Raw genomic sequence first — 17223 nt, forward strand, 5'->3', positions numbered from 1 at the left:
TTTTTCTCGTCATACAGCGCATTGGTGTACACTGTAATGTTGTATGTACCTTTATAAATAAATAAATAATAAATAATGCTAGGGCCTCCGTGGTCCAGTGGTTAGAGCGTTAGGCTCACGATCTGGATGTCCGGGTTCGATTCCCGATGGGGACATTGTCGAAATCACTTTGTGAGACTGTCCTTTGTTTGGTAAGGACTTTTCAGGCTTGAATCACCTGATTGTCCGAAAAAGTAAGATGATTCCGTGCTTCGGAGGGCACGTTAAGCCGTTGGTCCCGGCTATTAGCCGTAAAAACACTTCCACCAACCCGCACTGGAGCAGCGTGGTGGAGTATGCTCCATACCCCCTCCGGTTGATTGAGGGGAGGCCTGTGCCCAGCAGTGGGACGTATATAGGCAGTTTATGTTATGTATGCTAGGGAGATGATTCGAAAATGAATTTCCTTAATTCCATCCGTCAGTCGTTCGCAAAGGAGGCGCGGGAACAGAGCGACTTGTTACACTCGATGTTCCGCAAGATGGAGGCTCTGTACTCGGAGCTGGCCGAGTACTACGTGTTCGACCCTCACAAGTATACTCTTGAAGAGTTCTTCTCGGACATCAAGACGTTCAAGGACGCCTTCGCGGTAAGTTGGATGGGTGACCGCCGAGTAAAGCTACCTTCCGAGAGGTCATTTTTGGATGGGTGACCGATCGTCGTGGAGATCCTTGGGGGAGGCCTATGCCTAGCAGTGGGCGTCGTACGGCTGATGATGATGATGATGACCGAAAGTGAAGGTACCTTCCGAGAGGTCATTTTTTTGGACGGGTGACCGCCGAGTAAAGCTACCTTCCGAGAGGTCAATTTTTGGATTTTAAATGGATATTTCGTCATAGAAGTATGAATCTGAAAATTTTCATCCGAATCATGGTCTAAATCATACAATACAAAAACTCTATAGCAGTTAAAATAACTATTAAAAATAAACAATTGTAATCAGTTGTATAGTACAACAAGCGGCCTCATCGCTAAGGTAGCAATCTCTTCCAGGCAACCTCATCACCCCTCTTAATGCCCGTTACGGTGTCACTAATACCCTGTACAGTCATGAGCAATATAATTTACCCACTTTAGGACTCTGTCGCACTAACATATTTGACATTTAGACTTACAGTTCAATTTGTCAAAAAAGTTAATGTGACATGGTACCAAAGTGTATACATATTAGTACTCGTGACCGTACGCCCCCCCAGGCGGCCCACCAGGAGAACGTGGTGGCGCGCGAGACGGAGGAGCGCGCGCGCCGCGCCCGCGAGGCCCGCGCGGCCGCCGAGCGCGAGCGGCGCGACCGCCAGCACCGGTACAAGCAGTTCGTGGACATGGAGCGCGCACAGGACGGCGTCATGGACAGGTAGGCGCACGTGGGCACACGGCTTTTTATTCTTTTTTTTGACGTGACTTATTGTAGATTTGCCGCAGATGGCATTAACTACTTGGCCGGACAAATGAGGAGCGCTGAAGGCTCTCACCCGGTACAACGTTTAAGACAACAGGCCTGAGGGTGCCTGGTTGGGCGCGAACCTCGGCTCAGGGCGTCGTCTGAGAGGAAAAATATTTGAAAGGTTTAATCGACCCTAGTGGGTCGATAGCGATAAGCGCCGATTGAGGGAAATCACCTCGTCGACCACGCCAGCGGCGTCGGTATCGGGGAAGTGTTTGGTGTCGCGAGCTGATTGGCTGCCTCTATGGCTGGAGTAATCGGGTCGTCGGGATCGTATATTACGTCCTAAGGGGCACACGCCACATCCTATCTTCTTCTATGGCCTCAAACGTACGAAAAGGAAAGGGACGGATGATTGTCAACAAGTTAATTTTGCAACGAATGAATAACCCGGGCGAATAAAATAAGCATCTCGCTGGTATGCAATTCGTTTGACGTGCTGTATACTTAACTCTGTTAGGTTATTGGCCGATGTAAAATTTTTAGACGGTTGTTTTAGATTTCTGCTTAAATGACGTGTGTTCCATAAATTTCATGCCTGTCGATTACCCGTCCCTTTCTTTTGCAGCGGATAAGAAAATGACAAGTATAACTTAAAATAAAATTAGATGTCGTCTGCAGGAATTTGCACCATAATAAAATAATAATAATAATATATTTAGTTTATTAATTGCTTTTTTTTTTGTATTTCAGTTTAATGGAAGCGTTACAAAGCGGTTCGGCGTTCAGCAGAGAACGGCCTAGGAAGAAAGCTAACCCTCGGGTGGCAGGAGGTAAGTCTACCAATATTATGCTTCAGGACGAATCTGTCTGTCCCTAGTAATATCCCGTTTCTCACAGGGTCCGCTTACCGAACCTGAAGATTTGACAGGTCCGGTTTTTTACAGCAGCGACTGCCTGCCTGACCTTCCAAAACGCGAAGGGAAAACCAGTCCAATACTGGTTAGGTCACATACCTCCGAAAATGCATTTCTCGGGAATGTGGGTTTCCTCGCGATGTTTTCCTTCACCGTTGAGCACGTGATCCAAACATGAATTCGAAAACAAATTCGACAATCGTTGCTTTAGGCCTGTGCTGGATTCGAACCTGCGACCTCAAAGTGAGAGGCAAGTGTTCTACCAACTGGGTTACCACGGCTGGTGCTTTAGGACGATTATACATTTCTAATTAGATCATACAGAAGCAAACTTTACATTTTGTCACTTCCTAAGTAGAAAATTCATTGATACCGTAAATAAAGCGCGTACGAAAACTTGACGCTAACTTAGCTATACATTCGTACGCAGCGGTATACAGGGTGTTAGTGACATCGTAACGAAAACAATAATTAAAAACAAAAGAAAAATTTTCATGAATTTTTTGACACGAAATTCCACTTGATATCAACTCAGAATCATGGTCTGAACCATCCCCCTCAGTATTCGTTACGGTGTCACTAACACCCATACCTACTTATATGGCTACCGTATGTACTTGTACGGGGTGTAAGTGTCATCGTAACGAATACTGAGAGGGATGATTCATCTGATTATTCTGAGTTAATATCAAGTGGAATTTTCCATCGCAAAAGTATAGAATTGAAAATAATTTAAAAAAATTAAAAAAAATCATGAATTTTGCGACAGAAAATTCCACTTGATTTTAACTCAGAATCATGGTCTGAATCAACCCCCTCAGTATTCGTTACGATGTCACTAACACCCAGTATGTATGTCGTGGCCAGATCGTAAAATTGATCATTTCATGATGTCATATTTCATGAAATGGCCAACTTAAGTTGACCATATCGTTGAAACGTCAACGTTTAATGATATATCAATCAACGTTTGGCCATATCGTTAATGTAGGCGGTGTCTATGCTATGAGGTGTAATAAAAATGCGAATAGTCGATTAATTTCTTATGTTCTAAATTATGTACCTATTCGTTATGGAAAATTGAACAATAACATTGATTCATCGATTATAATATCAATCAAGTTTTAAATATAATCGACACCAGCGCCACTACCGGTGGATAATGTTACTAATTTTACGATATGATTCCCAACGTTTGGCCATATCATGAAGTAATCATGCATTTAGTTGCTCATATCGTTAAACGTTTCGTGTTCACTGATCTGGCCAACCTACATCATGATGTGGCCAACGAATGATATTCTATTTCATGAAATATGACCATTTCATGAAATGATCGAGCACATCATGAAATGATCAATTCTATGATCTGGCCACGACATGTACAATAGAAAACGTTCAGACATTTGATTTGTCAAGAGAATTGTTGATTAGTTTCTTTTTTTTGTATTGTATCACATGCACTTACTTAGAGGAGGATGAAGAGGGACTTGTTCATGCGATACTCCACCGCATAGAAGGTATGTGGTGTGGCACGGACCTTAGATATATACAGGGTGGCTCAGAAGTTCAGGTTCAAAATGAAAAATTAGATAGAGGGGCTCATTAGCTACCAGAAACACCCCCATGTATGTTCAGCAATTATTTACGGTTTAGGAGATATGACCCATTTTGTACCTTTTTCTAGATTTTCTACCTTACTTCAGAAATCAATCATTTTGTCGCTATCCCTTTCTTAATAATTATTTTATTTTACTTCACAACTATGCCTAAGGCTGTGTACCGCTCAATCAAAGATAAATAAAAGTCAAATCAAGTATAAAAAAAGTTATCCGAAGTCAAAGTGAGAATTCGACCAAAATTCTCTATCTAATTTTTCATTTTGAACCTGAACTTTTGGGCCACCCTGTATACAGGGTGTTAGTGACATCGTAACGAAAACTTTTCAGACTATAATTTTGAGTTGATATCAATTGATTGAATTTGAATTGGTAGCTGGTATCCTTAGCTCAGTTTTAAAACTTTTAGGGATAACAGCCGACTCATAGCAATTATGTCACAGCCTGTAACCACATATTTATAAATGTAACAAATATTGTCATATATTTAAGGCTTTGAGGAGCTCGGTGGCGCAGCGGTTAACGCGCTCGGTCTGCGATTGTTGAAGTAAAGCAACTTTCGCAAAGGCCGGTCATAGGATGGGTGACCACAAAAAAAGAGTTTTCATCTCGAGCTCCTCCGTGCTTCGGAAGGCACGTTAAGCCGTTGGTCCCGGCTGCATTAGCAGTCGTTAATAACCATCAATCCGCACTGGGCCCGCGTGATGGTTTAAGGCCCGATCTCCCTATCCATCCATAGGGAAGGCCCGTGCCCCAGCAGTGGGGACGTTAATGGGCTGATGATGATGATTTAAGGCTTTAATGGTACAAAAATAAAGATATTATTATTATTATATTTTCCGTCGCAAAAGTATGGAACTGAAAATAATTGAAAAAAACACTAGAATTCTCATGAATTTCCCGACAGGAAATTTCACTTGATATCAACTCAGAATCATGGTCTGAATCATTTCCTTCAGTATTTGTTACGGTGTCACTAACACCCATACGTACTTGTATGGCTACCTGTATGTACTTGTACGGGGTCTAACTATAAGTGACATCGTAACGAATACTGAGAGGGATGATTCAACTCATTATTCTGAGTTAATATCAAGTGAAATTTGCCATCGCAAAAGTATACAATTTTAAAATAATTTTATAAAATTAAAAAATAAATCATGAATTTTGCGACGAAAAATTCCACTTGATATTAAGGGTGGTATTAATAAACGAATCTCAGCTGAGACTGCCCTAAAGATCATGCTCAAGTCTCTGTTTTTATATGAGAACTGTCACATTGGCCCCGATTCCTGCAGACATCTCTTAATTTTACTTTAAGTTATACCTGTCATTTTCTTATCCGCCGAAAAGGAAAGGGACGGATGATTGACAGCTCTTAATTTTAGGAAGAATGAGTAAATAAATGAATAACCCGGGCGAATTTTAGACGGTTGTTTTAGATTTGTGCTTAAAATTGACGTGTGTTCCATAAATTTTATGCTTGTCGATTACCCGTCCCTTTCCTTTTCGGCGGATAAGAAAATGACAGATATAACCTAAAATAAAATTAGATGGTATTTACAGGAATTAGCACCATTGACATGATCTTGAGGGCAGTCTCGAAGCTGAGATTAGTTTATTAATACCACCCTAAGTCAGAATCATGGTCTGAATCATGGCACTCAGTATTCGTTACAATGTCACTAACACCATGTATATAGCCACAAAGCACGCTAGAATTTTCTTTATATTTTCTATTATTTCAGTGTTGATGTTTATGTTTATGTTAGTGGGCTCTGTTTTCCGCATTTAGACTCTAAGATGGCCCATTATGCGTGTAACCGTTGACTACGTAAGCCAACCTATCTCCTTCCAGAAGCTCAGAAGCCTCCTGGGGTTTTCACAGGCTTCGCGGAGCGACCCCATTCCATTGAGGATTTTTACCCGTTGTGCTGTCACTCCCGTGCATTCCAGGATTACATGGGGGGCAGTTTCTTCTGCGTTTCAGTGTTGATGTTTCCACAAACGAATCTATGGAATTTGTATAGAAATACAAAAATATAATCATGGTATATGAAGAACAGCGGACTTAGCACCGTAAGCACGCGACTCTATCTCGCCGCGATAGAGATCATCTGTCTCTTTCTGTGCAGTACTGTGAGAGAGTGACGGGTGACGTATGTCGAGGCGAGAAAGAGTTGCGCGCTTACGGTGCTAAGCCCGCAGGTAAGCTCAAAAGTGACAGCTAACATTTCAAGGTTAGCCCAGCTGACGTCATCCCGCTCTGCGTTGCCATTTCGTAAAAAATAAATTACCCACGACCAATGTTTTTATATTTTCAAGGAAATTTTGAACTTTTAGTAAAAGATTTACTTTACAGTTTTAATGATTTTTATATATGTGACAAGTAATAGTAATTAAGTACATTAGTCAAAAATTTACTCAATTTTCAATAATACAAAACGTCCTTGGAATGTTGGAGATACCAATTTAATGGTAACACTTACGTCATCAATGGGCTAGCGATGGCGGCTTGTCATAGGATTGAGCATATCAGCCGGGTCTGCACGACAACCCTTCGTAGATAGCATTCGTATCGTTTTTTGGTCGAAGCGCTCGATATAATACGGCGCGGTTATCATGCAGACTCGACTGGTCTTCTTATACCATGCTTGTATCTAGTACTTAGATAGGTAATACTTACGCATTTGTGGGAACGCGTGTAGAAAAAACACAATGACGACGAATTTTTTTTTAATTAATTGATTAAATTGACGTCACAGTGTGCTTTTTCATACAAATTCCACAGTAATTTCGTGTTTTGGCGTTTAATAAAATGTAACTGATTTGTCTACTTCGAAACTAGCTTATTAGTACAGTCATGAGCAATATAATGTACCCACTTTAGGACTCTGTCGCACTAACATATTTGACATTTAGTGAGACTTACAGTTCAATTTGTCAAAAAAGTTAATGTGACATGGTACCAAAATAATGCTCGTGACCGTACCTATGTTATGTTACTGGGCGTAGATACACCATCGATCATGCAATGCGGCCGTCGACGATGGAAAATGAAGAGGGATTCCTCGGCTCGACTAGAGATTTACAGACAAGTTACACGCTTTCGATGTCGCTAGGCCGTGAATAGCGGAGTGTTGAGCGGAGTATGACTTCATTACAATGTACCCACTTCAGAACCCTGTCGCACTATCATATTTGACATTTAATGAGACTTACGGTTTAATTTGCCAAAAAAGTTAATGTGACATGGTTGCAAAGTGTATACATATTAGTACTCGTGACCGTAATATCGAAGCTAAATAGAATTCGCTCCGCTCTCCGCTCCGCTTATGTTTGACATGACCTTTCACAGGGCTTTAGGTGTTGTAGCTTTTTATTTTATTTTTCAATTTATTTACGAAAATATTGATTTTTTAATTCAGTTATTTTTTTATAAGCTTTTGATGTTGTGTGTATTGCAAAATGAATGAACGAACCTGTAACTATGCAGAGTGTTAGTGACACCGTAACGAAAACTTTAGAAGTGATTCAAAGATGATTCAAGTGGAATTTCTTGTCGAAAAATTCTTGAAAATTTTTGTGTTTCTTTTCAATGTTGTGTGGGTTTCAGTCGCACATTGTGCTTTATGCTGCACAGAACCCAATGTCAAAATTTAAAATCGTCAGTGTAGAACGACATAGCACGTACGTAGTTTGCTTATTTACGTAGTGTAGTAACAAACTCAAGACAAAAACTCAAAATGTTAATTAAACATTTCCGATAAGAAAAACTCCAACCATCGCTTTCAGTAAAATCAAGTAGAGATTCTAAAATGTTTTTCGTTACGGTGTTACTAACACCCTGTATATATACTGTAATTCGTAATTATTTTCTCCTCTGTATTTATATTATTTGTCTATGTACCTATAATATACTAATTTAAGAGCCACGCTCTTGTCGGTGTAGCATTCCTGTCCATGCTATTTTTAGGGAAACATAGAGCGGTGGTTTCCTTCTTGCCTTCTGCCCCAAATATATTATGATGTATATAAACATATTTACAGGTTGTTAGTGACATCGTAACGAAAACTTTGAGGAATGATTCAGCTCATTATTCTGAGTTAATATTAAGTGGATTTTTCCATCGCAATAGAATTGAAAATATTAAAACAAAAAACTAAAAAAAATCATGAATTTTGCGACGGAAAATTCTACTTGATATCAACTTAGAATCATGGTCTGAATCATCCCCCTGAGTATTCGTTACGATGTCACTAGCACCCTGTATATATTAATAGATTTTTTTTAGTATTATTTGTAGAACACAGTTTTTACCCGGATTCAAATTAATAAAAAGAAATCGAGGTTTTGTTGAAAGATGAAAACGTGATTTTACAAAAAGGTGCTTGCTTGAAAAAGAAACCTAGTGTTATAAAATACATTACTTCTTGTTCTCACATCGTCGTGATGTCCACAGCTGAACGGCGAGCGCAGCTGAGCCGGTCGCGGTCGCGGTCTGGACTCACTGGGCCGCTCACCACACGAGAACTCACCAAGTAAGTATCGTAATTACCATAAATTTTATAGCGTCAAAGAATTTTTATCCCAAAAATATTGATTTGGAAAAATGTGTTGGGAATGATATAAATGATAAATTATTGGAAATGTTTCTAAACTGTAACAATATTTGCATGATATTGTTAATAGCTGATAAGGACTTTTATGAACGTACATCTATTGAGTAAAGGACAGCTATTGACAGCTATTTGGCCAGTGTAAAATTTTTAGACGGTTGTTTTAGATTTGTGCTTAAAATTGACGTGTGTTCCATAAATTTTATGCTTATTGATTACCCGTCCCTTTCCTTTTCGGCGGATAACACACACACACACACACACTTACACTCGGACACACACTACTCCCAATCTTATATTATTATCATTTTTGGGTACTAGCCTTAAACCATGTTAAGATGTTTCATATTTTTATTTTTACTGATACTTTCTTTTCAAAAAATAATTTTCTGGCCTCTTTCGTTTAGCTTCGCTTTTAAAAATATATAACGATATTCCAGAACTCTAGGGAAACCTATAAATAGCTTAAGTTTAGATAATAAATGTTGTTAAATATGTTTTTATAATGCTGTTGGTTTTCTCAATAAACATAAAAATAAATAAATAAGAAAATGACAGGTATAACTTAAAATAAAATTAGATGGTGTTTACAGGAATTAGCACCATTGTATAATAACTTATGTTCTTTTTTTTTCAGTGAACTGCTCAGCAATGCGTGATCAGCTCACAGAAGTGATACTAGTGTCGTAATTATAGTTTAAGGCAAATGAATTAGAATAACTTCATTGAGGACACACCAAGTCGCAAATAGAAAAATGGTTCAAAGCAGAGGTATACAGTATAGTCATGAGCAATATAATGTACCCACTTTAGGACTCTGTCGCATTAACATATTTGACATTTAGTGAGACTTACAGTTCAATTTGTCAAAAAGTTAATGTGACATGGTACCAAAGTGTATACATATTAATGCTCGTGACCGTACACCCACTCGCCAGCTATGTTTACGCGTAGAATCAGCAATAATACTACGTATAGAACGGCAACTCTCCGCTCCCCACCAGCGGCTGAGCTAGGTTTACCTCACCCCCTCGGTCTTACTTTAGTCTTAATATGGGCGTCAGACGTCCCACACACAGATGCGCGTGTACGATAACGTCAATGTGTAGTGTCTGTGTGAAACGAGGTTGTTTGTATGAAGTGTCCGGGGTGTGGTGTGAAACTGTCAAACTGTATAACTTGGAACCTGACAGATAGTTTTTGTTTATTTTGTGAAATGTGACGTCACACGAAGCTCAATCATGGCCGCCCGTGTTTCGGGTCTTGTAGTGCACAGATAAAAAAACGCGTTTACATTTTGAAAAAAGAAAATATTTAAAAATGTTCTCTTTTAAAAAAATCTATTGGATAATTGTAGTTTGTAGTTATATGATAGACTACCATATCAGACATATTTTATTGTTACAACTGTCAAGTAGCCAAGTGACCATCATGTCAGAAATGACACAAGCATCGGTTATCTGTCGGTTAATACGACATGCCCGGGACAGGCAGCTGAACGTGGTCTGTTTTTGGTCCCTCCCAGTCCAGGGTAGATATTTTTTTTTGACGTGACTTATTGTAGATTTGCCGCAGATGGCATTAACTACTTGGCCGGACAAATGGGGAGCGCTGAATGCTCTCACCCGGTACAACGTTTAAGACAACAGCCTGAGGGTGCCCAGTTGGGCGCGAACCTCGGCTCAGAGCGTCGTCTGAGGATATTTGAAAGAATTAATCGACCCTAGTGGGTCGATAGCGATAAGCGCTGAATGAGGGAAATCGTCAACCACGCCGGCGGGGTCGGTATCGGGGTCCTGAAGTGTTTGGTGTCGCGAGCTGATTGGCTGCCTCTATGGCAGTCCGGGGTAGACGCTTGGTGTGTTCTTCTAATGAATGCCATAGATTAAAATACATTACAGATTATGCCTCATAAAACGTAACATGATTACAATGACAACAGGACGGAGATACAGGACATCGCCTAGTGTGAAAGGGACGAGAGATATGTATCTAATAATATGTAATAATAAAGTTTATTCAGGTAAAACCTACGACACACATATACATTTACAACATTAAAATATACACATTAGGGTAAATATCAAAATGTCAAGTTTGGTGGCGAACTTTCTTATTATTTTTTCGTGAAAAATTGGGTTCCGACATGAAAAAGGATAGTTCTAGCTACTAAGGTAACTTGTTCCTCGTAGCTAGAACTATCCTTTTCCACGAAACTTTACAACTCGAAATTCTTCAAAATAATATGAAAGTTCGCCACCAAACTTGGCACATTTTGATATTCAACCATTAATATTTAGTTGGAAAACATAAAGGTATATCTTTCGCTTTAGTGGCATATACCGTGTGCTGCCTCACGTATAAGTGCGAACAAGACACAGTTCTTGCTCTCTCCCTCGCTCCTTAGCGATTCACGTCCATTTAGGACTAAAGTAAGACCCAGGGGGCTGAGGGGGGCGCCCGTTACGAAATGGTGCGGAGAGAGCAGTTACCGCTCTATACGTAGTATTATCCTTTATTCTATACTAACGGTATACAGCTTAGTATGAAAAAGACAAAAGATATGTGGCGGACCCAACTAGTTGGCCACCTAATTCCGCCCATATGCAACAGATGGCGCCACATTCAATAATGCAGTCTTGAAGCAGTCGTGAAACGCGATATCGAAGGTTACACAGCAAGACGCATATATACAACTCCCAACACAACACTGTTGGATCGTCGATCCCTAGTCACACTACCAACTTGTGGCTAGCGGGGTACTATGCACAGTTCGGTACCACGAAAACATCCTTTGGAAAATATATCTCTGATCATGCTACGTTTTAAGAGCTTTTCCTTTGTTTCGAAAATCATGTCGTAATTTCTAAAATCTACAAAATTGTATTTTATTTACGTAATTCAATGTCAAATCTTTAATATATTATTTTATGTATACTGTATACAATATACATTAAAACTGACGCTACTAGCGCCAAAATAACTTACGGATTACCTCTAGCGGATGAAGACGATAACTTTTGACAGTTAATGACAGTTTAATACAAGTGATAGATGTATATTTTCTACTTAAAATAACTTTACTATTTAACAAATCTTTTACTTCCATTAGCTTCTATTTCTTCACGCTGTGTCTTTATCAGGGTAGGTAGTGTCACCAGGTATGTTGTGTTAGAACTGAATCGATCGGCCTAATATCGACTGATACATCACTATGTGAATGAACGTCACAACACTGACTTCTTTGCTTTGACAGTTACTAACTTGTACTGCACATTGAAGCTATCGTAAAACATATTGAAATATAATCTTTTATTATATCCGTCGATTGACAATTGTTGATGTTAAAATGAATGAACCCGGGCGAATAAAATAGGCTGGTATGCAACCCGTTTGGCGTGTGCTGACAACTTAATTTTGTCGAGTTATTGGCCAATATATAAATTTGGGAGGGATTTTAAAATTCCTGCCTAAAATTGGCGTGTGATCCATAAATTTTATGCCTGTCGATTACCCGTCCCTTTCCTTTTCGGCGGATAAGAAAATGACAGATATAACTTAAAATAAAATTAAGATGGTGTGTACAGGAATCAGCACCTTTATATGTGAAGTTAAAATAAAAATAATAAATTTCGCACAAAGATGTGATTTTCATACTCTTAAGAATCTTAGGGTGGTATTAATAAACTAATCTCAGCTGAGACTGCCCTCAATACTATGCTCAAGTCCCTGTTTTTATATAAGAACTGTCACTTTGACATGATTCAAATTCAAAAATATCTTTATTCAGTTGGTAACATAGTTACACTTTGAATCGTCAATTTTTACATAACGAACGTCTCATCCGCCTAAAACTACTGCAGCTTCTCACAACCTGTATAGCCGGGGAAAAGAAGCTGCAAGAAAAACCCTCGGCACAGGGCCCTAGACGTTCTTTAAAAAAAAAAAAAATAGACATAAAATATTGGTATACAATTGAGTAATTTAGCTGCCTAATATCAGTTCTCAGACAGTTAATCCCATGCATTCATATCTTCTAAATAATCACTAACTTTATAATAACCTGATCTTGAGAGCAGTCTCAAAGCTGAGATTAGTTTATTAATACCACCCTTACAATAAAAATATTCTATATCATCTGTGTTGAGCTTAGAGATATTATAGACAGCAGTCGCCTAGGCTAGCTTTAGGCCCGATTGCCATTGACGCGGAGATGGGCGGAGAAGAGCGGAGGTGTGCGCATTTGACCAATCACAGCGATCGAGAGAGCGAAAAAAGAAGACGCTCTGTCACTCTCTCCCTCACGGTGATTGGTCGATTCCTGCACATCTCCGCTCCTCTCCGCACAGCTCCGCGTCAATGGAAACGCAGTCTTACTCTAAATCACCTCTGCCACTTTATGCGGGATGTAATGTATACACCAATGTATCCAGTCAGTTTCTTGCAAAGTAATAAATTAACTGGTTGCACTTAAGACCTAAGTTACATGTCGTTTCTGTAATAGACCAAAAACACCTACAAAAACATACATTTTATAATTATGACAACTAATGGTTCATAATTTCACCACTGTGACTGCACTTTTGCTCTTTGATTCTCGTAAGGAAAAGAAGTCTATAACCGCATATCAAAACAAAACCATCACACAAATAACAAAACACAAACCCATCGTTCATGTACAGCAGAGGGGAACGCATGCGCTTAGCAACTCCCGTCTATAATATCTCTTGAGATGATCGCCATTTAAAATATTATTGTATGTATAAAAAAATTAGCAACTCCCGTGTATAATTTCTCTAAGATGGTCGCCATTTAAATTATTATTATTTAATACAAAAAAATTAAGGTGAATCGAGGGACTTTCCAGGCGAGGTTCACTAAAAAGATCATATGGCGTTGTTTAGTTTTAATGCGATAGTTAATTTTTAGGAACGTACCCTATAAAGTGCCTCATTGACTTTATGTAGCAGTTTTTTCATGTGGTAACACTGTAGCTGTCAAAATGAAATAATTAATGTCAAACGTATGTCAACATAAACTACTTATGGCCCCAATTCTTGTATAGAAGTTTTTTATTTAGTTTTAACTATGCATTTGTTCTATGCTCTACACTGTCGAATAATGCTCGATACACATCGACGCGGTGCCGGGAGCGTTCCGGGACTTTTATATTTGTCGTGGCCAATTTTACGATATGATTGCCAACGTTTGGCCATATCATGAAGTAATCATGCATTTAGTTGCTCATATCGTTAAACGTTTCGTGTTCATTGATCTGGCCAAACTACATCATGATGTGGCCAACGTGTGATATTCTAACACATCATGAAATGATCAATTCTACGATCTGGCCACGACATATATATACATACATGAGATCACGCCTATTTCCCGTAGGGGTAGGCAGAGCCCGCGGAATTCCACTTACTACGAACCTGCCACATCCCTTTCGCTTCTTCCATTTTCACCAGTCTTCATGCGTGCTCGTCGGTATTTCTAGCCATAGAAGCAGCCAATCAGCTCGCGACACCAAACACTTCAGAACCCCGATACCGACCCCGCCGGCGAGTCGACGATTTCCCTCATACAGCGCTTATCGCTATCGACCCACTAGGGTCGATTAATCCTTTCAAATAATTTTCCTCTCAAATGACGCCCTGGTCCGAGGTTCGCGCCCAACTGGGCACCCTCAGGCCTGTTGTCTTAAACGTGTGTAAAAAACCGGACCTGTCAAATGTTCAGGTTAGGTAAGCGGACCCTGCGAAGATGGGGTAGTTTATACGCATGCGTGGTCACACAAAATTCCGCGGTTTCATAATAATCCCGCTCTCCGGCCGCGGACCGCTTCTATGTGTATCGGGCTTAAAAAGATGTAAATCTTATTTTTTGTTTTGGATAAATGTTAGTTTTAAGCTTTTTATATATTCGATTTTAGATCTAGCTCAGTTATACATAGTATAATATACTTCTGTAAATATATACTTATTTTTGTAAAATGTTACATTTTTATTAATAATTAAAAATGTTTTTTGAAACTACTTTTTGTTTTTTATATATTTGAACCCGTCATACCCATAAGCCAGTAGTCCAGTTGGAAGAATGCTTGACTCTCATTATGAGGTCCCAGGTTCCAATCCCAGCACGGGCCTAAACCCGCACATTATCACGCACCCCGAATTTTAGAATTTATTTCGAATTCACGATTGTCACGTGCTCAGCGGTGAAGGATAACATCGTGAGGAAACCCACATTCGGAGGTATGTGACCTAACCTGTATTGGGCTGGTTTTCCCTTCGCGGGTTGGAAGGTCAGACAGGCAGTCGCTTCTGTAAAAAACTGGACCTGTCAAATCTTCAGGTTAGGTAAGCGGACCCTGTGTAAAACGGGATGATTTGTTATGTAAGACCCCAGAGGGGGTGAAGTCAGCGCCCGTTACGAATCGGTGCGGGGGCGGGGAGTTGCCGTCCTATGCAGTTTTTTTTTGACGTGACTTATTGTAGATTTGCCGCAGATGGCATTAACTACTTGGCCGGCCAATTGGGGAGCGCTGAAGGCTCTCACCCGGTACAACGTTAAAGACAACAGGCCTGAGGGTGCCCAGTTCTATACGCAGTCTTTATTCTATGGTAAAACCACAAAATTAAATTCTATATATAAATTGAACGGGAATATTTGTGTGTTTGTTGAGATAAATCAGAAATGTTGGCGAGTGGACAAAACAGGCGTGTTCGGGGCATTAGTTACGGTGGGTTATGATGTATGGAGTGCTGGCTCCGGCGTGCGGGTTTGTCTGTTCATCTACTAATATTGGGTAGTTTTATCATCATCACCAGCCCATTAACGTCCCCACTGCTGGGGCAAGGGCCTTCCCTATGGATGGATAGGGAGATCGCGCCTTAAACCACCACGCGGGCCCAGTGCGGATTGGTGGTTATTAACGACTGCTAATGCAGCCGGGACCAACGGCTTAACGTGCCTTCCGAAGCACGGAGGAGGGTAGTTTTATAGGTCAAAGATAAATTATGAAATTCTGTTTACTAAATGGCGACTACTCCACCGACAAGAGCGTAGCTCTTAAATAAAGAGAGAAGTTTACTAAATAAAAACAGATCTAAAGGTTATAAAAAACGTTTTCATTTTTCTATTTAAGTTATTTAGAAAAATGTAATAATAAGTCCGACATTTTGTCACGTTTTTCTAGACGTCACAGTGTGTTTTTTCATACAGATTGCATACTTAGTAAAAAATTTTGTGTTTTGACGTTTAGTAAATGTAAAGAACTGATATTGTAGGAATGGTAGGCTGAATGAAACGTGACGCAAAGGTGTGTGAAAGAAAGAGCGACGAGTGAGCGAGAGAGAAGAGAGAATTGCGGAATGACAGGGAAATGGCGGACGGTTGTTTTTAAACGCGCGCGAACACGGTTCATTTAAATTTGCATGTTATCCTGTTATTGGCGAAGAAATTTTGTACATGTAAGTATTATATAAGAAAACGACTATTGTTAATGCTGTTAGATATCTAAATAAATAAATAAAGAAAACGTAGAAACGTAGAAAAACAAAAAAGGTAAAAGGTTAAAAATAAACAAAGGTAAAGAAAGAATAAATCGTTTCCTTTTGACTAGTTGGAAATTAGCCTATTATAAATTCTGTCTGTCTGTTACACTTCCACGCCAAAACTACTTCACCGAATGCGATGAAATTTGGTAATCAGAATAGAATAAGGAATGTTTTATTGCGAGCATTGACTTATTCGTACATGAGGAGCTCGGTGGCGCAGCGGTAAACGCGCTCGGTCTGCGATTGTTGAAGTTAAGCAACTTTCGCAAAGGCCGGTCACAGGATGGGTGACCACAAAAAAAAGTTTTCATCTCGAGCTCCTCCGTGCTTCGGAAGGCACGTTAAGCCGTTGGTCCCGGCTGCATTAGCAGTCGTTAATAACCACCAATCCGCACTAGGCCCGCGTGGTGGTTTAAGGCCCGATCTCCCTACCCATCCATAGGGAAGGCCCGTGCCCCAGCAGTGGGGACGTTAATGGGCTGATGATGATGATGACGTACGTAAATAGACATACATTACAGAGAGGAAACCATGACAGTACTATAATACCGACTTTATAAAGAAGAAGATGTAAGAAGAATGGATCAGAAGAAGAAAAACGTTATAAAAAGAAGAGGAGAGAGAAGTGCTGCTTGTATTGTATTGCCAATCCAACATTAATTATTAGGTGATAATTCCTAACGCTAGCGTCGATAGGGCGTGTGTTGGCGCATAGACAAACCACGCCCACTAATCAGCGCGGCCCATTGGGATGTGGTCACAATCACATCACTAATTTAATAACTTTTTTTGACGTGACTTATTGTAGATTTGCCGCAGGTGGCATTAACTACTTGGCCGGACAAATGGGGAGCGCTGAAGGCAACCCGGTACAACGGTTAAGACAACAGGCCTGAGGGTGCCCGGTTGAGCGCGAACCGCGGCTCAGGGCGTCGTCTGAGAGGAAAAATATTTGAAAAAAATAATCGACCCACTAGAGTCGATTATTTTTTATGGATATCGATAAGCGCTGATTGAGGGAAGTCGTCGACCACGCCGGCAGGGTCGGTATCGGGGTAATTTAGAATAGAATAGAATAATCT

At 40.0% G+C, this 17223-nt stretch overlaps 1 protein-coding gene across 11 annotated transcripts in view; it reads left to right on the forward strand.

Annotated features, from left to right (window-relative positions):
* The window catches only part of LOC126379118 (protein diaphanous), a 65181-nt gene extending 50564 nt beyond the window's left edge, over positions 1-14617 (forward strand). For 9 of the 11 annotated variants that reach the window (XR_007568249.1, XR_007568254.1, XR_007568255.1 and 6 more), the window contains 6 exons: positions 464-628; positions 1236-1393; positions 2177-2256; positions 6975-7057; positions 8423-8501; positions 9217-14617. Coding sequence is in view for 2 of the 11 variants with exons in the window: in XM_050027732.1 (XP_049883689.1) it covers positions 464-628; positions 1236-1393; positions 2177-2256; positions 8423-8501; positions 9217-9238 (504 nt within the window). In the remaining 9 variants the exon portion in view is untranslated. The remainder of the gene's footprint in view (positions 1-463; positions 629-1235; positions 1394-2176; positions 2257-6974; positions 7058-8422; positions 8502-9216) is intronic. The other 2 variants (XM_050027732.1, XM_050027733.1) reach the window with 1 other exon arrangement.
* The last annotated feature ends 2606 nt before the right edge of the window (positions 14618-17223 follow it).

Source organism: Pectinophora gossypiella, chromosome 28, assembly GCF_024362695.1.
Source record: "Pectinophora gossypiella chromosome 28, ilPecGoss1.1, whole genome shotgun sequence".
Lineage (NCBI taxonomy): Eukaryota > Metazoa > Arthropoda > Insecta > Lepidoptera > Gelechiidae > Pectinophora > Pectinophora gossypiella.